Below are 15,906 nucleotides of genomic sequence, written 5' to 3'. Positions count from 1 at the left end.
GTGCCCAGCACCGGGCGTACCACACCTCCAACTTCTCTGGGACTTGGGCCCGCTTTCCAGCATGGCCACAGGCCTTCCTCCCACACCCCAAAGGCCAGCCCTGGCTTGTCAGGCTTGCGGAAGCTAGGAGGGGGCCTCTGGGACCCCTGCGCCAGCCCAGCTGAGTGAACTCTCCAAACCCCTCTGGGCCTCCAACTGCGGAGGCCCCGACTCTAATGCCCTTTGTCAACCGTGAGGTTCTGCGTGAGGGCTCTTTTCCCGAACCTCAGAGAAAAAAAAGGCAGGGCCCCAGGATTGGAGTTGCATATATTTTTTAATTGAAGGAAGTCAGCCTCCTAAGTATTGCTTGTACAGGTGTATCGAAGTCAAGTATTCATACCACTCACAGTTTCAAAAAATATTTGCGGCCAGAGGAGCAACGTGGCGGCCCTCTCCCGGCACTATGTGTCAGTTCTGCAACTTGATGAAGAACAAGCAACTTGAAATGAATAAGTCGAAACCCCACACTCAGCCCCCGACACGTCCCTCAGCTTCCTTTCCTCCTGAGTCACTCCCAGAACAGTCGCTGCATCTAAGGCCAGCCTGGGGCCAGACCCAGCCGGGCTTCGGGCTCTGCCGGCAACAGACAGCTGGAAGTGGCTTTTGCGTGTGTCCCGGGTGTGAAGTGTCCTCTCCAAAGGTTAAGTGGGGGAAGCAGGTGCGGTCGGGGGTGAAGAGCCGGGAGACAGACTTGGGGTGCGTTCCTGTAAACATCCATCGCAATCGCGAAAGGTCAGAAGCCAAGGCAAGGCCATCTGTGCAACGCTGCGGGCGGCTGAGATCTCCGGACGCCCTGCCGTCCCCCTCGGGCAGGGACAGATGCCTTACCCACCTCGGCCCTCAGTCTCAGTCTCTCCATCCCACCGTCCTGGGTCTGGACGGGAACCTCTCTGTTGGCACGGAGCTTATGAGGGGAGCAGGCCTGACAAGAAGGAAAAAGGGGCATTACCAGCATGGAAGCTCCGCCCTGCCACCCATTCGTGGGGGATCTCGACCCCCCCACCAGGTCTCAGGAGGCTCCAGGTGCGGCAGGGAAGCCTTCCTCCATCCCCCACACTCAGGAACCACCAGAAGCCCCAGACTCAGGCTGTGAGTGTTTTCCTATAATTTTTATTAATAACTCTTTTTAACGAATTTGCCTGATTCCTAAGGACCCTGGGCTGGAGAACCGGTGCAATTTCACATGGGCGAGAACGACAGTCCATTATTGGGAGGGAGACGGGGATCCTGGTACCTGGAAAGAGGGCAGCCTGCTTGGGGCTCACCCAGGGCTGCTGGCTGACGTGAGCTCCGGGCAGCTGAGCATGGTCTGGGCAGTCGGCAGGGCTTGGCAGCACCTCGCACATTGCCCAGAAAATGCTTCGCAGCCTACAGGAAGGCTGTGGCCACAGCCAAGGTACTCAGCAGCCCCACTTGGCTCGTCCTCCCAGGACATGGCATCATCCCACTGCCTGGCCCCTCGGCTGGTCCCACTTCCTGTTCCCTTCTCTCCGTGTCCAGCTGGGTGCCAGTGTCTCTGCAGCCTCTTTATTCCCATGCCACCCTCCTGCCCTGGTCTGACCCTCATCTTTGCCAGCTCAGACTACTCCTTCTGCAAATGTCTTTGAGCATCAAATAAAACTTACATGTTACACACACAACATTGTTCATCAGGGTGCTATTGACATTGGGGGCAGGACAATTCTCCGAGTGGGGCTGTCCTGGGCACTGGAGAATGTTTAGCAGCGTCCCTGGCGCTGACAACACGCCAGTAGCACTCCCAGGCACTGTGACAACTAAGAATGCCCCCTTGCCCCATTTCCAAGGGCTACCAGAGGGTGCAGAACTGCTTCCACTGAGACCCATGTAGCTCCCTACGGTTCAGAGAAGCCAAGTGACCTGCCTAAAGTTGCACAGCTGTGACACGCAGAGCTGGCACTAGACTAGTGACAGTGATGGAAAAGATCACAGTCAGGGAAGCCACCACTTCCTGAACTTCTACTATGTGCCAGGAGCCCAAGGTAGAGGTGTGGGTGCCTCGTCCCATTCCCTCACTCACCCTTCTGGGGCACGCTGACCTGGCGGCTTCCGTCTGCAGGGACCTGCCTCTGCCCGAGGCCTTTCTCTGCCTGGCCCCTGGGCTGCAAGTGCAGGCAGAGCTAACGTCTCCCCATAGCCGGCTTCTGACCAGTGATAGCCAGAAAGGCAGTGGATCAATACCCCGGCTCCCGCAGCTCGGGCTCTGAGGCATACTCTCCATCGACACTGGCTCCCAGAGTTCCTGAGCAGGACTGAGCCCAGAGCCACAGTGGTGACCTACTCAGTGACACCTTCCCTCCCTCTCACTGTCCCACTCCCCAGCAGTAGTTCCTGGGATCACCTTGTAAATAAATGACTTGCACTTGAAACTTTGTCCCAGTGTCTGCTCCCAGGAGAGCACGCCTGAGATGGAGCATTACACAGGTTATTTCATTCAACCATCCTAACCCCAGGAGTTACATAGGATTATGATTCCATTTTACAGATGAAGACACTAAGGTTCAGAGAGGGTAAGTAACTTGTCTAAGGATGCTCAGCTCTCCAGGGTTTTGTCCCACTGGAGATTTTAAACACTACATAATCTCATACTTCCTGTGTGCCAGGTCAAGCTGAGCACTGGGGACCCCATGATGAGCCCCTGCCTTTGACACATAATCTAGTGAGCAATTTCAGCCCGAAGTGATATACCTGACAACAGGAGGACGCACAGGAATTGAATGGAGCCCAGAGTCTGGGGAAGGCTGTGCAAGAAGGGCAGGCCACGTAGAGGGAGGGTTGGTGACGAGGGCATGGCAGGTCCTGGACCCTCCTGCAGTTTGGTGAGGGGTGGGGGCAGGGGGTGGAGGGCGGCCATGGGGGAGACACGGCTGGAGAGGTGAGCAGGAGCCTATCAGCCAGGTTTCTTGTGTCCTCTGCCAGATGCACCTTCTGGAGGCCAGCTGGGAACACGGCCTTCCACTGCTGAGACACCTTCCTGGGCTCCCAGTGATGATACAGGCAAGTCCTCATGTCCTCCCACTGGACCTGGCAGCAGGGAGGGGACGCTGAGGCTGCAGCCAGAGCATCAGAGAACATGGCCCTCTAGAAAGGCATTTAAGGGTCCCCCTCCTATCCAGACAGGAGTCACCTTCTGCTAACCGCCCTCCTCCAAGGAAGCTTCAGGGTTCCCTCTGGGGTCAGTGGTGGTGCTCCTGAGAGCCCTGGGGTCCAGGAACCTGGAGCAGAATTATGCACCAATTCCCCCTGGCCAGGGCTCACCGCAGGGCTCCACGGTAGGGGTCACACCTGAGCCCACTGCAGACTTGTGTGGACGAGGTGTTGAGGAACCCGAATCCCATGGACAGAGACTCACTCCTCTCCCGATCCTCGTGACTACAAACAGCGCTGAGAGCCAGATAGGAGTCCGCCTGGCGGGGGCGCCTCTCACAGGTGCTGCCGCCAGTGGAATTCACCAATGCTCTTCTGTTTTCACCGTGTTTGTCTGTAGACTCACCTTCTATTTATGGCACGTGATGCCAGTTTTCCATTTCTGATAGTAATATAAAGTTCCTCTCTTTTCAGAACACTAATTCCACTTTATACAGAGAGCCGGTTTAAAGAAAAGACCATGTACATAATAGTTCAGGCAACAGGCAGATTAAAGCAAAAACTCTTGACAGTTATCATATGAGGTTTGGGAGACCCCAGTGGGTCCCACTCACTCCACAGAGAATGAAGGGGCCCAGAGAGGGCGGTGACTGGTGCTAAGTCACACAGCAAGTAGAAGACAGAGATGTATCTGTGGCTGGAGGACGTCCTGGGACCTCTCATCTGTGTCACCCACTTTGGCTGTTAAAGATCAATCCCCTGTTCCTTTCACCTGCAAGTCTGGCCTCACAGCAAAGCCTGAAGGAGAATCTTGACAACAGCCAACATTTATCAAGTACTCTATGCTCCCCTTGTACTAACTGCTTTAACTCATGTCTTAGCTCATTTATCCCTCAAAACAACTGCAGGAGGTGGGGCCAAGCAGGACCATCAAGCCTGAATTTCAGATGGGGCTCAGAAAGATTAGTAAATTGTGCCATACAGGGCCACACAGCTTGTAAAGGGTAGAGCCAGGATTTGAACCTCCGCAGTCTGACTCCAAAGTCTTAATTCCTCTCAGCATCTTAGGTGCGTCTTTTTCCTCCAAGGCATCAAAAGCCCCAGGTGGACAGCATCTCGGAGCTGCAGCTTACAGAATTCAACGCAGCGGGTTCTCCAACCTTCTCACATCATTAGAGCATGACAGACAGTTCATTAGCCGCTGGCTTCTTTTTCTTTCTTTCTGAAACTGTAACCATTCATTCCATGAAAGGTTTCATTCCTCCAAGCTGGACAGAGGGAGTGGCCAGCTGACTCCTTTCTGTCATAAGAATGACAATTGGGCACTTGATCCATTTTTAGAAGCAATGTCTCAGCTCAATACCTCTGCGGAGAAGCTGCCTGGTTTGGGATTTGGCTTGAGCGAGGAAACGGCCCTTGTGCCTTGCGGGCGCTGGTGGGGATGCTCTGGCCACGCTGAAAAGGGAGAGCCCTCTTTGCAGCTCAGCCGTCCCGTTGTCACTCTCCTCTGGGGCAGCCAGGGCGAGCTCTGGAATTGGCCTATCTGGGGTCATTCTGGCTCTGCCCCGTCCTAGCTGTGAGACGCCAGGCAAGTCACCTCATCTCTCTGGGCCTGTTTCCTCATCTGAAACGAAGACAATGCTTACCTCATCGGGTTGTTTGTTGTGAGGATGATATGGAATTGTGTGGGTGGAATGTCTGCAGTTCCCAGCACACACGAGGCATCAGTACCTGGTGGCTCCTCCCCTCCCTGCCCTCACTTGTTCTCAGGTAGAAAACACAGGGGCAGAGGGCCCGGGCAGTGCTGGGGGCCTTCTGAAAGGGGCGGCCCTCTTCTTCTCCCAAGACCCTCCCAGCTGGAGACCCACTGCTTGTTCCTCTTCCTCCATGTACCCAACAACCAACCAAAGTGGCTGAGACAGGCGCCACCCCAATACCATTTGCCCAGCGTCTCCACTGTGGTCTCAGTGATGGGCTGTGTGACACAAGGGCCTCCGCCTGGTCTAGTTGACAAGTGCGTGGCCGGACAGGGACGGGAAAGGAGAGGCTGCCCGACTGCCTGGGTCTGTGTCCCTGATGGAGGCCAGTGTCCCGTGCAGTTTCTCAGCCTTGGACTCTGGTCTATCTGTGGGCTGTCCACGTGCATCAGCTGTGGGTCTTGTGAAGATTCTTGGTCCAGAATATGTCTCCATTTGGTCAGTGCCCAAGACTCTGTGAGGCCTTCTGAAAGACACCCTTTACCCAGCACCCTCACATGTCTTGCCACATCCAAGAACCACCCAGACTATTTAAGTATTTAAATAGTAGTAATATTTTAAATCAACGCACCTTTTTAACTCCAAAATTTTAAAAGGAACCTTTATGCGACTATTATGAAAAAACGGTATTATTTGTCATAAACAGAAGGCGATGCTAAAAATAAATATGATAAAATGAAACCATTAATTCCAGCCAGACACCGCCGGCCTGCAAAAGTGAGCCTGGGCCTGGTGACAAGGGAAAAGTACCAAGTGCCCAAGAGGTGGCAGGGCACTGAGAGCCTGGTCGCGCTGCTTCGGTGTATTCACTGCCTCCCGGGGACACTGATGGCAGAGGACCTTGCTCAGGAAGCACTGGGATTGTGGCTAGGAGGCCCAACTCAGCCACCTCATAGCTGGGCCCCTGCGGTGAGTCACTGAACCCCCCAAGCCTGTTCCCTTCCCTCCAAAATGGAGCTAATGAGCCCTGCCCTTCACAGGGTGACGGTCAGGGGAAGTGATGGAGACGTGGGGGAGGCGTTATTTATCTTTTTATGGAGGTCACACTGGTTTATAACATTGTGTAAATTTCAGGTGTGCATCATTACATTTCAGCTTCTGTATAGACTGCATATGGTCACCAGCAAAAGTCTATTTTACATCCATCACCATACATATATGCCCCTTTACCCCTTTCCACCCCTCCCCCTCTGGTAACCATCAAGCTGTTCTCTGTATCTATGTTTGTTTGTTTCTTTATCTTCCACGTGTGAGTGAAAACATATGGTATTTGTCTTTCTCTGACTTATTTCACTTAGCACAATACCCTCAAGGTCCATCCATGTTGTCGCAAATGGCATGATTTTGTCTTTTTTGTATGGCTGAGTAGTATTCCACTGTATATATATATACCACATCTTGATTCATTCATCTGTCAGTGGACACTTAGGTTGTTTCCAAGTCTTGGCTATTGTGAATATTGCTGCAGTGAACATAGGGGTACATGTCTTTTCCAACTAGTGTTGTTGTGATCTTTGGATAAATATCTAGAAGTGGAATAACTGGATCATAGTGTAATTCTATTTTTAATTTTTTGAGGCATCACCTTACTGTTTTCCACAGTGGCTGCACAAATTTATATTCCCAGCAGCAGTGTATGAGGGTTCCCTTTTCTCTACATCCTCTCCAACACTTGATATTTCTTGTCTTTTTAATAATAGCCACTCTGATGGGTGTGAGGTGATATCTCATTGTGGTTTTGATTTCCATTTCCCTAATAATTAGTGAAGTTGAACATCTTTTCATGTGGAGAAGCAGTTATTTTTAACCCCCCAGCCAAGTGCCCTGCCAGGAAGGAATCCCAGGAATGGAGCCTTCCCCTTCCGGAGGTGACCGGAACTGGAACCAGACTTAGGGCAGGGGATGACAGCTGTGAGGGCACCAGTTATCACCACCCTTGGGCTGCTTCAAAGGCTGCTCACACAGACACATCCTCCTTGGTAACTGGCCCCCAAGAAAAGGAAGGGCACCTGAGGAAAGGGGAAGGCTTCCTGGGCTGAGCCTCCTCTGGGTCTGACACACTGTCAACACTGACAGATCATTTATTGAGGACTACGCGTCCTTCAGCATCTCATCGAATGTGCCCGAGCCCTTCAGCAGGTACTACTATCATCCCCATTCTACAGAGAAAGAAACTGAGGTTCGAGGAGGTCAAGTCTCTTGTCCAAGGTGTTGGTGAAGCTGGGATTTAAACCCAAATCTGTCTGATTGCAAAGCCTTTAAGCAACAATTTTGGGGGGAACATGGAGATGGCCTTAAATAACACCAAGTCACACGTGACGAGCAAGCAATTTGCTTTTTGGTTCTCGGTCAATCCTTATGATTACTTTGGGGAGCAAGTTCCACTTCGGTGCTGCTATATCTTTATCCCCTGACAGTTGCTAATCTCCCTTTTTAACAAAGAGCAGGTCTGAGGCCCTGCGCCATTAGGTGGCTGTAGTGTTTGGCCAGAAGTTAATGACGTTGGCACTTACTCTTTTTAATCCGTGCCAAGCGAGGCTGGTGTTCTTTTCCAGTGACATAAACATTCTTTTAAAAATAAATTCACATAAAAAGGTAGATTTTTTAAAGATGAAACACTAAACCCAGTGTATTTCATTGTAAACTGTAAGTTATAAAGGGAGAGATAGTAACTTTGCAGCGGAGAGACCGACAGACGCCACCTTCACCGAGTGATCGAGATTAACGGCACCAGTAACGGGGCAGAGAGACGTTACGTGTCCCCTGACACCATGCGCTCACTTCTCTGGTATTACTGCAAAAGGTACATCATCTGAACCTAATCTCAGAGTAAACATCAGACAAACCCAAACTGAGACATTCTACAAAATAACAGACTTGTACTCTTCAAAAATGTCGATGTCATGAAAGACAGACAGACTGAGGAACTGTTCCAGACTGAAGAAGGCACAAGAGACATGACAACTGATGCAAAGGGTGATGTGGGACTGGATCCTGGACCTCAGCTCCCCTCCTTCTTATGGTGAAAGGACACGACTGGGACAAATGCTGAAATCTGAATAAAGTCATAGATCAGACTGGTCATTAAGATTTTATCAATGTTAAATTTGCTGATTTTGACAACCGCACTGTGGTTAGATAAGTGGAATGTCCTTGTTCTAAGGAAATACACACTGAAATATTTAGGAGTAAAGGAGCATAATGTCTGCAATCCATTTACAGATGGTTCGGAAAAATAATTTTACATGTATATACATGTGTATACATACATGTACATACAGACACAGAGTGGGCACGTGCTGCACACATGAGCAAATGTGGCAAAAAGTTAATTGGTGCAATTGGTGAAACTGAATGAAGGGTTTTTGGGAATTCTTTGTAATCTTCTTGCAACTTTTGTATAACTGTGAAATTATTTCAAAATAAAGTTTTTTACAAAAACTCAGAAAAAAAGGAGCGAGAGTGCCTATGAGGCAGGCCTGGCAGAGCCGTGAGTGGTAATCCAAGGATAGGGGCTGAGAGCCCCTCCCTGGAGCCCCCCGACCCCACCCTCAGAACTGGATTAGGAGGTTCGGCTGTCTTAGCTCTGTTCCCCTGGCCCCTCGCTCCCCTTTTCTGGGCCTCAGTTTCTTTATTTGTGAGATGGGGAGAATGATGTTTGTCTCTTTTATTGTGATTTTGGTTTCTCAAAAGCAGACTGTGTTTTCAGAAGTCCCATATATGTTTTCAGAAGTCCCAGGGGGAAAGATAGCAGATAAACCAGGAATACGAATGGTCACATTGACAGGAGCCCTTAATTTCTTAGTTCAGTAAAAACAGACACCAGGGCTGTAGGGTGTCCCTTGGATGAATTCTCCAGTTTGCATAATGCAGGGACAAGGGAGTGGGACCCCCAGCATCTCAGCTGTCTGGAGACACATACTGGGGTCTTCTCCTGTCCAAAGGGGCAGCCAGCACTGATGCACCTGTGGCCAGCACCCTTCCAGGTGAGCCTCTTGTCAGGACAGAGCTGGAGAGTCAGCCAGGCCTGGAGGTGTACCTGCCTCCCCTCGCCACCATCACCTGTCTCTTGCCCGGATAACAGCCACAGACCCCTACCTGGTTCCCCTGCCCCCTGCCTGGAGCTCTACCGGCTGCCTGTAGGATGTCCCATGACCTCAATCTATCGTACCTGTGCCCCCGAGGAAGGTTTGGGTGTCTAAGCAGGGCAGTGATATGCCCAGCCTGGCTGTTCTGCTGATGGCACAGGCCACTGACTGGCACAGAGGGACCAGGGCAGGTAGATCAGGAAGGAGCAGCTGTGCACCCAGTTGGGAGACTGAAGCCTGGGAAACCCCATAATAAGTAGACCGATGGGTCTGGTTACCCTTAGCTCCAAATCTGAGCTCCACTAGGCCACACTGACTCTGGCAGCCACACTCTCTCCATTTCCAGTCCAGAGAAGCTCCTCTCTCTCAGCCCTCCCTCTGAGCCAAGGGAGGGCTGGCAGGTGCCAGCCGCTTTCATCAGCAACCAGAACAAATCAACCAGCTGAGCTGCCTCCACATGGGCACTGCTGGGACGGGAGAAGTCTCTCGGCTCAGGCCAGCCGCAGCGGCCCTCTCTCCTGGGAAGGAGGGTGCTCCTGACTCCCCACTCCCGGGCAAAGATTAACATTCTAGGAAAACTGCAGAGCCACGGCTCTCCCAGCTCCAGCTCTGGTGGCCTCTGGAGACCACAGGGCAGTGAAAAAGGTCTCCTGAGGGTCCTGGGCCAGGAAGGCAGCATGGGAAGCCTGTCCCAGGAGTCTAGACCTGGACCTACCCAACACTCAGGCAGCCAGGCCTCTTTTGCTCCTCTTGGGGTATAAATATTCATGCATGAGCGTATGTGCCAGTTTACACATTGGCAAGGGCCGAGGGTACACGCTTCCCATTATATCTGACAACAATAATAGCGGTTCATTTTAATATATCACTTACTGTGCACAGGAAGATCTACCAGTGTTACATATATCTCATATAATCCTTACCACGAGGTAGATTTTCATCATCCCTGCTTCAAAGAAGAGGAGTCTGACGCACAGGGAGGTACGCAGCAAGCCCAAGGTCACAGCTAGGGGGCCAGCCCAGTGGCGCAAGTGGTTAAGTGTGCGGGCTCCGCTGCGGCGGCCTGGGGTTCGCCGGTTCGGAACCCCGGGCGCACACCAAGGCACCGCTTCGCAAGCCATGCTGTGGCGGCGTCCCATATAAAGTGGAGGAAGATGGGCACGGAGGTTAGCCCAGAGCCAGTCTTCCTCAGCAAAAAAAGAGGAGGATTGGCAGATGTTAGTGCAGGGCTGATCTCCTCACAAAAAAAAAAAAAAAAAATCCAAGGTCACAGCTAGATTTGAACCCAGGTCATCTGAATCTCAGGTCCTTGCTAAGCCTGCCTCCTTAAACAGGTGCTCAACAAATGTGTGAGGAACTGAATTATGGGGGTACACACACAAGAGAAGAAGGAAAGAGAAAGAGAGGGCGCAAAAGTGCATGCATCTTTCGTCTTGAATCCACCCTGGTCCCACTGCCTGGCATGCCTGTCCCCTTAGTGGTGTTCCCTGGACTGGCTTGTATGTAACATGACATCGAATCCACGAGAGAAGGAGCAAGAAAGAGCAAGATCTGACTACTGGCGTTCCTCTGTTTATGGAAAGGGGGGCCAGGTACAGCCAGGTCATCTTTAATCTTTATCAAAGGCTTTTCCTGCTCCCAGCAACCCCTCCCCGCCGGAGTCTGGGCTTCCCCTGTCCTCGGGGCCACGGCCACCCTAGCTTGGATTTGGGAGTGGGAAAGAAGGAATGCTGTGCATGGCTTCCAGCATTTCTCCAGGACGAGCTTTTCCCACAGCCCAGCTCCCCTCGGCCCAGGGTCAGGCCCTGTCACTCTGAAAGCTTTGCAAGGGTGTCACTGAGACACACTTCCTGGTATTTCTGCTCAAACGTTTGCTGCAACGTATGTCGAAGCATTTGGGCTTCAGTTTCTGGTTCAGAGTATGCCAATGTTTTCATTTGGAAGAGGAAGTGTTTCTGTTGATGTGGTTAAGAGACAAAATAAGACATTCTTCACCGAGTTACACTGTCTGAAAGTCAGGCGCTTGGCCTGAGGGCAGGGATTCATCCTGGGATGCCCAGGGCCTAGCACAGACGTGGCACAAGAGCAGGCAGGGTTAACATTTGTCGAATGACTGAAGGAGTGAATATGCAAAGGGCCTAGAACCAGGTGTGGTATATGATCAATACTCAGAACTGGTTTTCAATCCCATAGGTTCCGCCTTCCAAAGATGTTCTTGGTCTGTTCGTGTTTCTCTATCTTCACTAACTTTGGCTCATCCAAGTCTCCGTCACCTCTGGCCTGAGCAACTGAACAGCTCCTAACAGGCCTCCCTGCGTCCACATTTGCCCTATAGCCCACTATGCCCACAATTGCCACAGTCAATTTGCAAAATGTGAATTGGAATTGTGTCATTCCCTGCCTAAAACTTTCTGAGGGCTTCGCATTGCTCACGGCTGTGGCCTCCCTGGGCCCTGCCCACCCCACTGACCTTTCCTGAAGCCACTCTCCAGCCACACTGGCCTCCTCTCCGGGGCTGGAAGAACCAACTCTCTCCTGCCCCGGGGCCTTGGCACGAGTGGTTCCCCTGCCTGGACTGCTCTTCTCCAGATCTTCATGTCTGGCTCCTCCTATCAATTCAGGGCTCAGCTCAAACGTGTCATCTCCCCAGAGAAGCCTTCTCTGATCCCCCATCTGAAGCAGCCCATCTCTCCTCTTCCGTTTCACTCACTCCACAGACATTTATTGAGCATCTATGAGACGCCTGGTGCTGTTCTAAGTGCTGAGGAAACAGCAGTGAACACAACAGGGGACGCCCATGTCCTTCTTCCACGTACTTCTCCCATGCCTTCGTAGCTCTCAAAAAAAATCTGATCATTTTGCTTGGGAACCTGCTTATCTTTCTCACCAAGTGCCAGGAGGGCCGGGGCTGAATCTGTCTTGTTCACTGTGTTCACACAGCAGGCAGTGCAGGTATTCAGTAAACATCTGTTCAATAAAACAACAGATCGGGGGGCTGGCCTGGTGGAGTAGCGGTTAAGTGCACGCGCTCTGCTTCGGCGGCCCGGGGTTCGGATTCCAGTCATGGACCTACGCACCGCTCATCAAGCCATGCTGTGGCGGCGTCCCATATAAAGTAGAGGAAAATGGGCACAGATGTTAGCCCAGGGCCAATCTTCCTCAGCAAAAAGAGAAGGATTGGCAACGGATGTTAGCTCAGGGCTGATCTTCCTCAAAGAAAAAAAAAACAACAACAACAGATCAATCAATGGATGGATGGATGGATGGATGGATGGACGGAAGGCAGACAGGCAGACGGAGCAGGCACGCAGAGCAGCTGACACATGCTCCACCTGGCACCTGACTCTTGCTTGAGGTCTTGCTGAGCTAAAATGAAGCTTCCTTCAAAGAAATCTCACTGTCAACCCCTCAGGGGAGCCCCCAGGCCCAAGCACTACTGCCAGTAGATCCGGCCCCACCCTGCATCACCCTCTGACTGTGGTCATCTCCGCTGCGACAGGCAACAGAGGAGAGAGGTTAACTCAGCCTGCTTGGGGTGAGTGGCATTAGTGTCTGTTTTCCAAAAGGAGCCTTTGCCCACCACCTCAGTATCCCCCCTCCATTGCCACTCGGGCCCTGTGCCTGGTGACACTCCAGCACCGTTCAGCTGAGGGGCTCCAGCCAAGGAGTTCCCACATGCCCCACGAACCCTCACCAGACCAGACAGCCTGCCTGTCTCTGTCTCTCTCCTCCAGTCCAGCGGCCTTTCTTCCTGGCGGTGTGACTTTGGCCAGGTCTTTCTCCTTCCTAGACCTTTATTTCCTTCCCACTAACACACAAGGTCAGGCTGGACACACAGCTTCCTGGTCGCAGCCCAGAGGCAGGACGTGAACACCTCAGTGCAATGACTTGTGGTCCCTTCTGCTGGCCCGAGAATCCCTTGAGGCCTTGCAAACACTGCAGCAAGGCCAGCCCCGGCACCAACCCCCAGCAGCCTGCAAAACTGGCAGCCCCTGCAGATTCAAGATGCAGAACTGCTAACCAGGGGCATCCTGAAACCCGACTCCCAGATAGCAGCAAACGCCAGGCCAAAAGGAAGTACAGCGTTCTTTGCCGAAGGAGGTCTCTCCTCTCACAGCCTCGGCTGGGAGCCCTTGCTCTCAGTCCCCACCCAGTCCCCCAAGGGGCCACAGGACAAGGTGATCAGTGCCTGGCTCCCTACCTCTTCTGACACTCCAAGTCTTCACCCTTCCAGAACTAGTGAGAATCCCCAAAAGGCCGAGGTCACCATCAAGCCAGGCTGAGGTCAGGGGGAGGAACTGACAGCTCTGCCTCAAATGGATTTGGGCACAAAGGCTTTTTCCAGAAGTGGTGACAGTGGATACCATGGCTACCCCAAACACCACTTAGGCCATGACTCCCTTCCCCTCTTCAACAGCTGTCACCTTCGCTGGGGGAAGCTTTCCAGCCCTAACTAAGGGACCCAGAGGAGCCTGGCCATTTTTAGCATCCAAATAGACCCGGAGATGGTGGACCCAGAAATCAGACGCTTGGGGGAGGGGTGTGTGTCTAGCCTGGGGATGTCTCCCTCTTCCTCGCCAGGGCCCCAACCCGCCCTCATCCCGCGCAGAGAGGGCACTCACAGGCCTGGGAGACTGGAGAGGGCCTCGTCCTGGGGGTTCCATCCCTGGCCAGACGGTGCCTCCAACCAGAAGCGGCGGCATGATCCGGGCGGCTGGTCCGGATGGAGGGCTGCGGGTCGCTGGGGGGTGGGGAGGGGACGGCAGCCAAGCCTAGTCCAAGTAACCATCGAAGACGTCGAGCTCCGAGTCGGCGTCGTAGAGGACCGAGCCGGGGTCGGAGAGCACGCCGAGGTCCACGAGCGCCTGGTCCATGTCCTCGGGCAGGAAGACGAGGCCCACGTTGAGGACGATGTACTCCATGAGGAAGGCGTAGTACAGGATCAGCACATTGACGAAGAACAGGCCCACGAAGAACATAGAGGGCAGCAGCGGCGGCGGCACGTAGGGGACCAGGGGGCCCAGCGCGTCCAGGTGGGCCGCGACCCGGGCGCCGAGCATGCAGGGGGCAGCGAGGGCGGCGGCGGCCCGGCGATCCCAGCGAGCTCAGCCGCTGCGGCGCCCGGCCGGCCGGCGAGACGGCAGCTCAGCCATCCAGGGGCGCCCCTGGCTCGACCCAGGCGGCGCTGGGCCCCGGCGGTGCCCCCCGGGGATGGGCGGCGGCCCCTGCGGACACGCCCCGCCCCCTAAACGCGCCTGGCGGGGTCTCCGCACCCCCAGATGTGCCCACACGGCCCTCTCGATCCGCCCGGCGGCCAGGCGGGCCCCGCTAAGGTGGTGAGCCGCTGCCCGGCTCCTCCGATGCGCCCCGCTCGCACTCACGGGCCCTCGCGGCGCCGGCGGGGAGCCCACCGCGGCTCAGCGTCGAGGGCCAGTGCCGGCGGCCGTGTCCCCAGCCCGGCCCGGCCGTTCCTCGAGACCCCTCCACACCACCGCAGTCGCTGCGCCCATGGCTGCGGCCGCCGCGTCGCCCTCCTGGTCGCGTTCCGAGCCCCGCCTCCCGAGCGGCCGCGCGCCCATTGGCCCCCCGCCCCCCGCCCGCGCTCATTGGCCCGCTCAACGCCCGCGCTCATTGGCCCGAGCCATCCGGGGGCGGCTACCGCTTCGCTCCGCCCCTCGGGGCGCTGGCCTCTGAGTTGATTCCCTGGTTCGGGACTCCGCCCGGATGTCAAATCCAATTCTCTCTGCGGAGACCCGAGGGGGAGGGGGAGGGGAAAGAGACAGAATGCAATTCAGACCTAGACTTATCCTGAGACCACAAAAGCTGAAGGAAACAGCAAGCTTCCTCTGCACCTTGCTGGACTTGTGTTTGGCGCCACGCCTCTTTGAGACTCAGTTTACCAGTTGAAAAGGAGGCGGGGTAGGAGAGGGGTGGTGGATTTTAATAGTGAAAATCTTGGACTTTCCCAAAGTGCCAATTTTTCATAGTGAAAATCTTGGACTTTCCCAAAGTGCCAATTTTTCATGTTGGGGATAATCAATCAGTGCCTCCTTCGTCTCCAAAATCTGGCTGCTGGAAGGTCTGCCCATTGGGGGGGTTTCTGCATTTATGGGGTTCAGGGACACCTGAGTAAAGAGATTCCTAGGCAGATCAGACCTTCAGCCAGTAGGGCTGCTGCTTGTTTCTTTTTTTCTTTGTAAACCACGTTTATAAACAACAATAATGCCCATGGTTAAACATTCAACCAAGAAGTACACAGAAGAGTGAGTCTCTCTTCCACTCGCTGATTCCCCTCCTCATGGGCAACCCTGTACATCCTTCAGGAGACTGACCTTGCCCAAAGCACCTTGCAAAGCAGTTGAACAAACCTTTAAATCTCAGGCCACACTGGGCTGGGTGCTTTGTATGCATAGCTTAATTGGAGCCAGACAAGGCAGCATAATATGTTACCCCTTTTTACAGAAGAGAAAACCAAGGCCCAGAGGAACGGAGGGACCTTGGCAGCCTGCCTGTGTTTGGAGGCCAGAACCTGCCCTTTTTTCTCCATGACTGTCTCTTGCCCCTTAGATGAATCACAGAGCAAACCATTAACCCTTCACTGGTCTCCATTTCTCCAACTGCAGAAGGTGAAACAAACCTTCATTTACTCATTCACTCTGCCAACATTTGTCGAATACCTAGTATGCGCCAAGCCTTGTACTAGGCATTGGGGGGAACATTGGCCCTTAGCCCAATTCTGTCCTGAGCACAGTAAAAGGGACACGATAGGCCTTAGACAACTATGTATAGGAACGCATGAATGAATGAATGGTGAACAGGGCAGTTTTGCCTCCACACGAGGTTCCCACTCCTAATCCAGAAGAGAAATTTAGATACATCTTCTTGATTCATGTAGGAAGTTGAGCATTTCTTTTTTT

General features: G+C 53.4%; 1 protein-coding gene across 2 annotated transcripts; it reads right to left on the bottom strand.

The window, feature by feature from the left end:
* Window positions 1-294: 294 nt before the first annotated feature.
* On the bottom strand, window positions 295-14,517 carry DEXI (Dexi homolog). 2 transcript variants are annotated; one of them, XM_058570059.1, is made up of 3 exons: window positions 13,612-13,757; window positions 2,746-3,081; window positions 295-961 (listed from the first exon to the last, which is right to left on the bottom strand). In XM_058570059.1, the coding sequence occupies exons 1-3, from the start codon at window positions 13,690-13,692 to the stop codon at window positions 773-775; spliced, it is 606 nt and encodes a 201-aa protein (XP_058426042.1). In that variant the 5' UTR covers window positions 13,693-13,757; the 3' UTR covers window positions 295-772. The 2 variants fall into 2 exon arrangements, with proteins under 2 accessions (XP_058426042.1, XP_058426041.1); XM_058570058.1 differs by lacking the exon at window positions 2,746-3,081 and having other exon boundaries at window positions 13,612-14,517.
* Window positions 14,518-15,906: the final 1,389 nt, after the last annotated feature.

The sequence above is a fragment of the Diceros bicornis genome, chromosome 26 (genome assembly GCF_020826845.1).
Source record: "Diceros bicornis minor isolate mBicDic1 chromosome 26, mDicBic1.mat.cur, whole genome shotgun sequence".
Lineage (NCBI taxonomy): Eukaryota > Metazoa > Chordata > Mammalia > Perissodactyla > Rhinocerotidae > Diceros > Diceros bicornis.
The sequence above is the reverse complement of the archived record's forward strand: the minus strand, read 5'-3'. Positions and strand labels throughout refer to the sequence as shown.

Bases quoted from the DNA above. Each gene is read 5' to 3' on its own strand.
- DEXI (XM_058570059.1), bottom strand. From the start codon at position 13,692: ATGCCGCCGCTTCTGGTTGGAGGCACCGTCTGGCCAGGGATGGAACCC. The intron at 3,082-13,611 runs GTGAGTGCCCTC...CCCTGCTGCCAG, and splicing joins CTCTCCAGTCTCCCAGGCCT to GTCCAGTGGGAGGACATGAG. The intron at 962-2,745 runs GTATATCACTTC...CCTTCTTGTCAG, and splicing joins GTGCGTCCTCCTGTTGTCAG to GCCTGCTCCCCTCATAAGCT.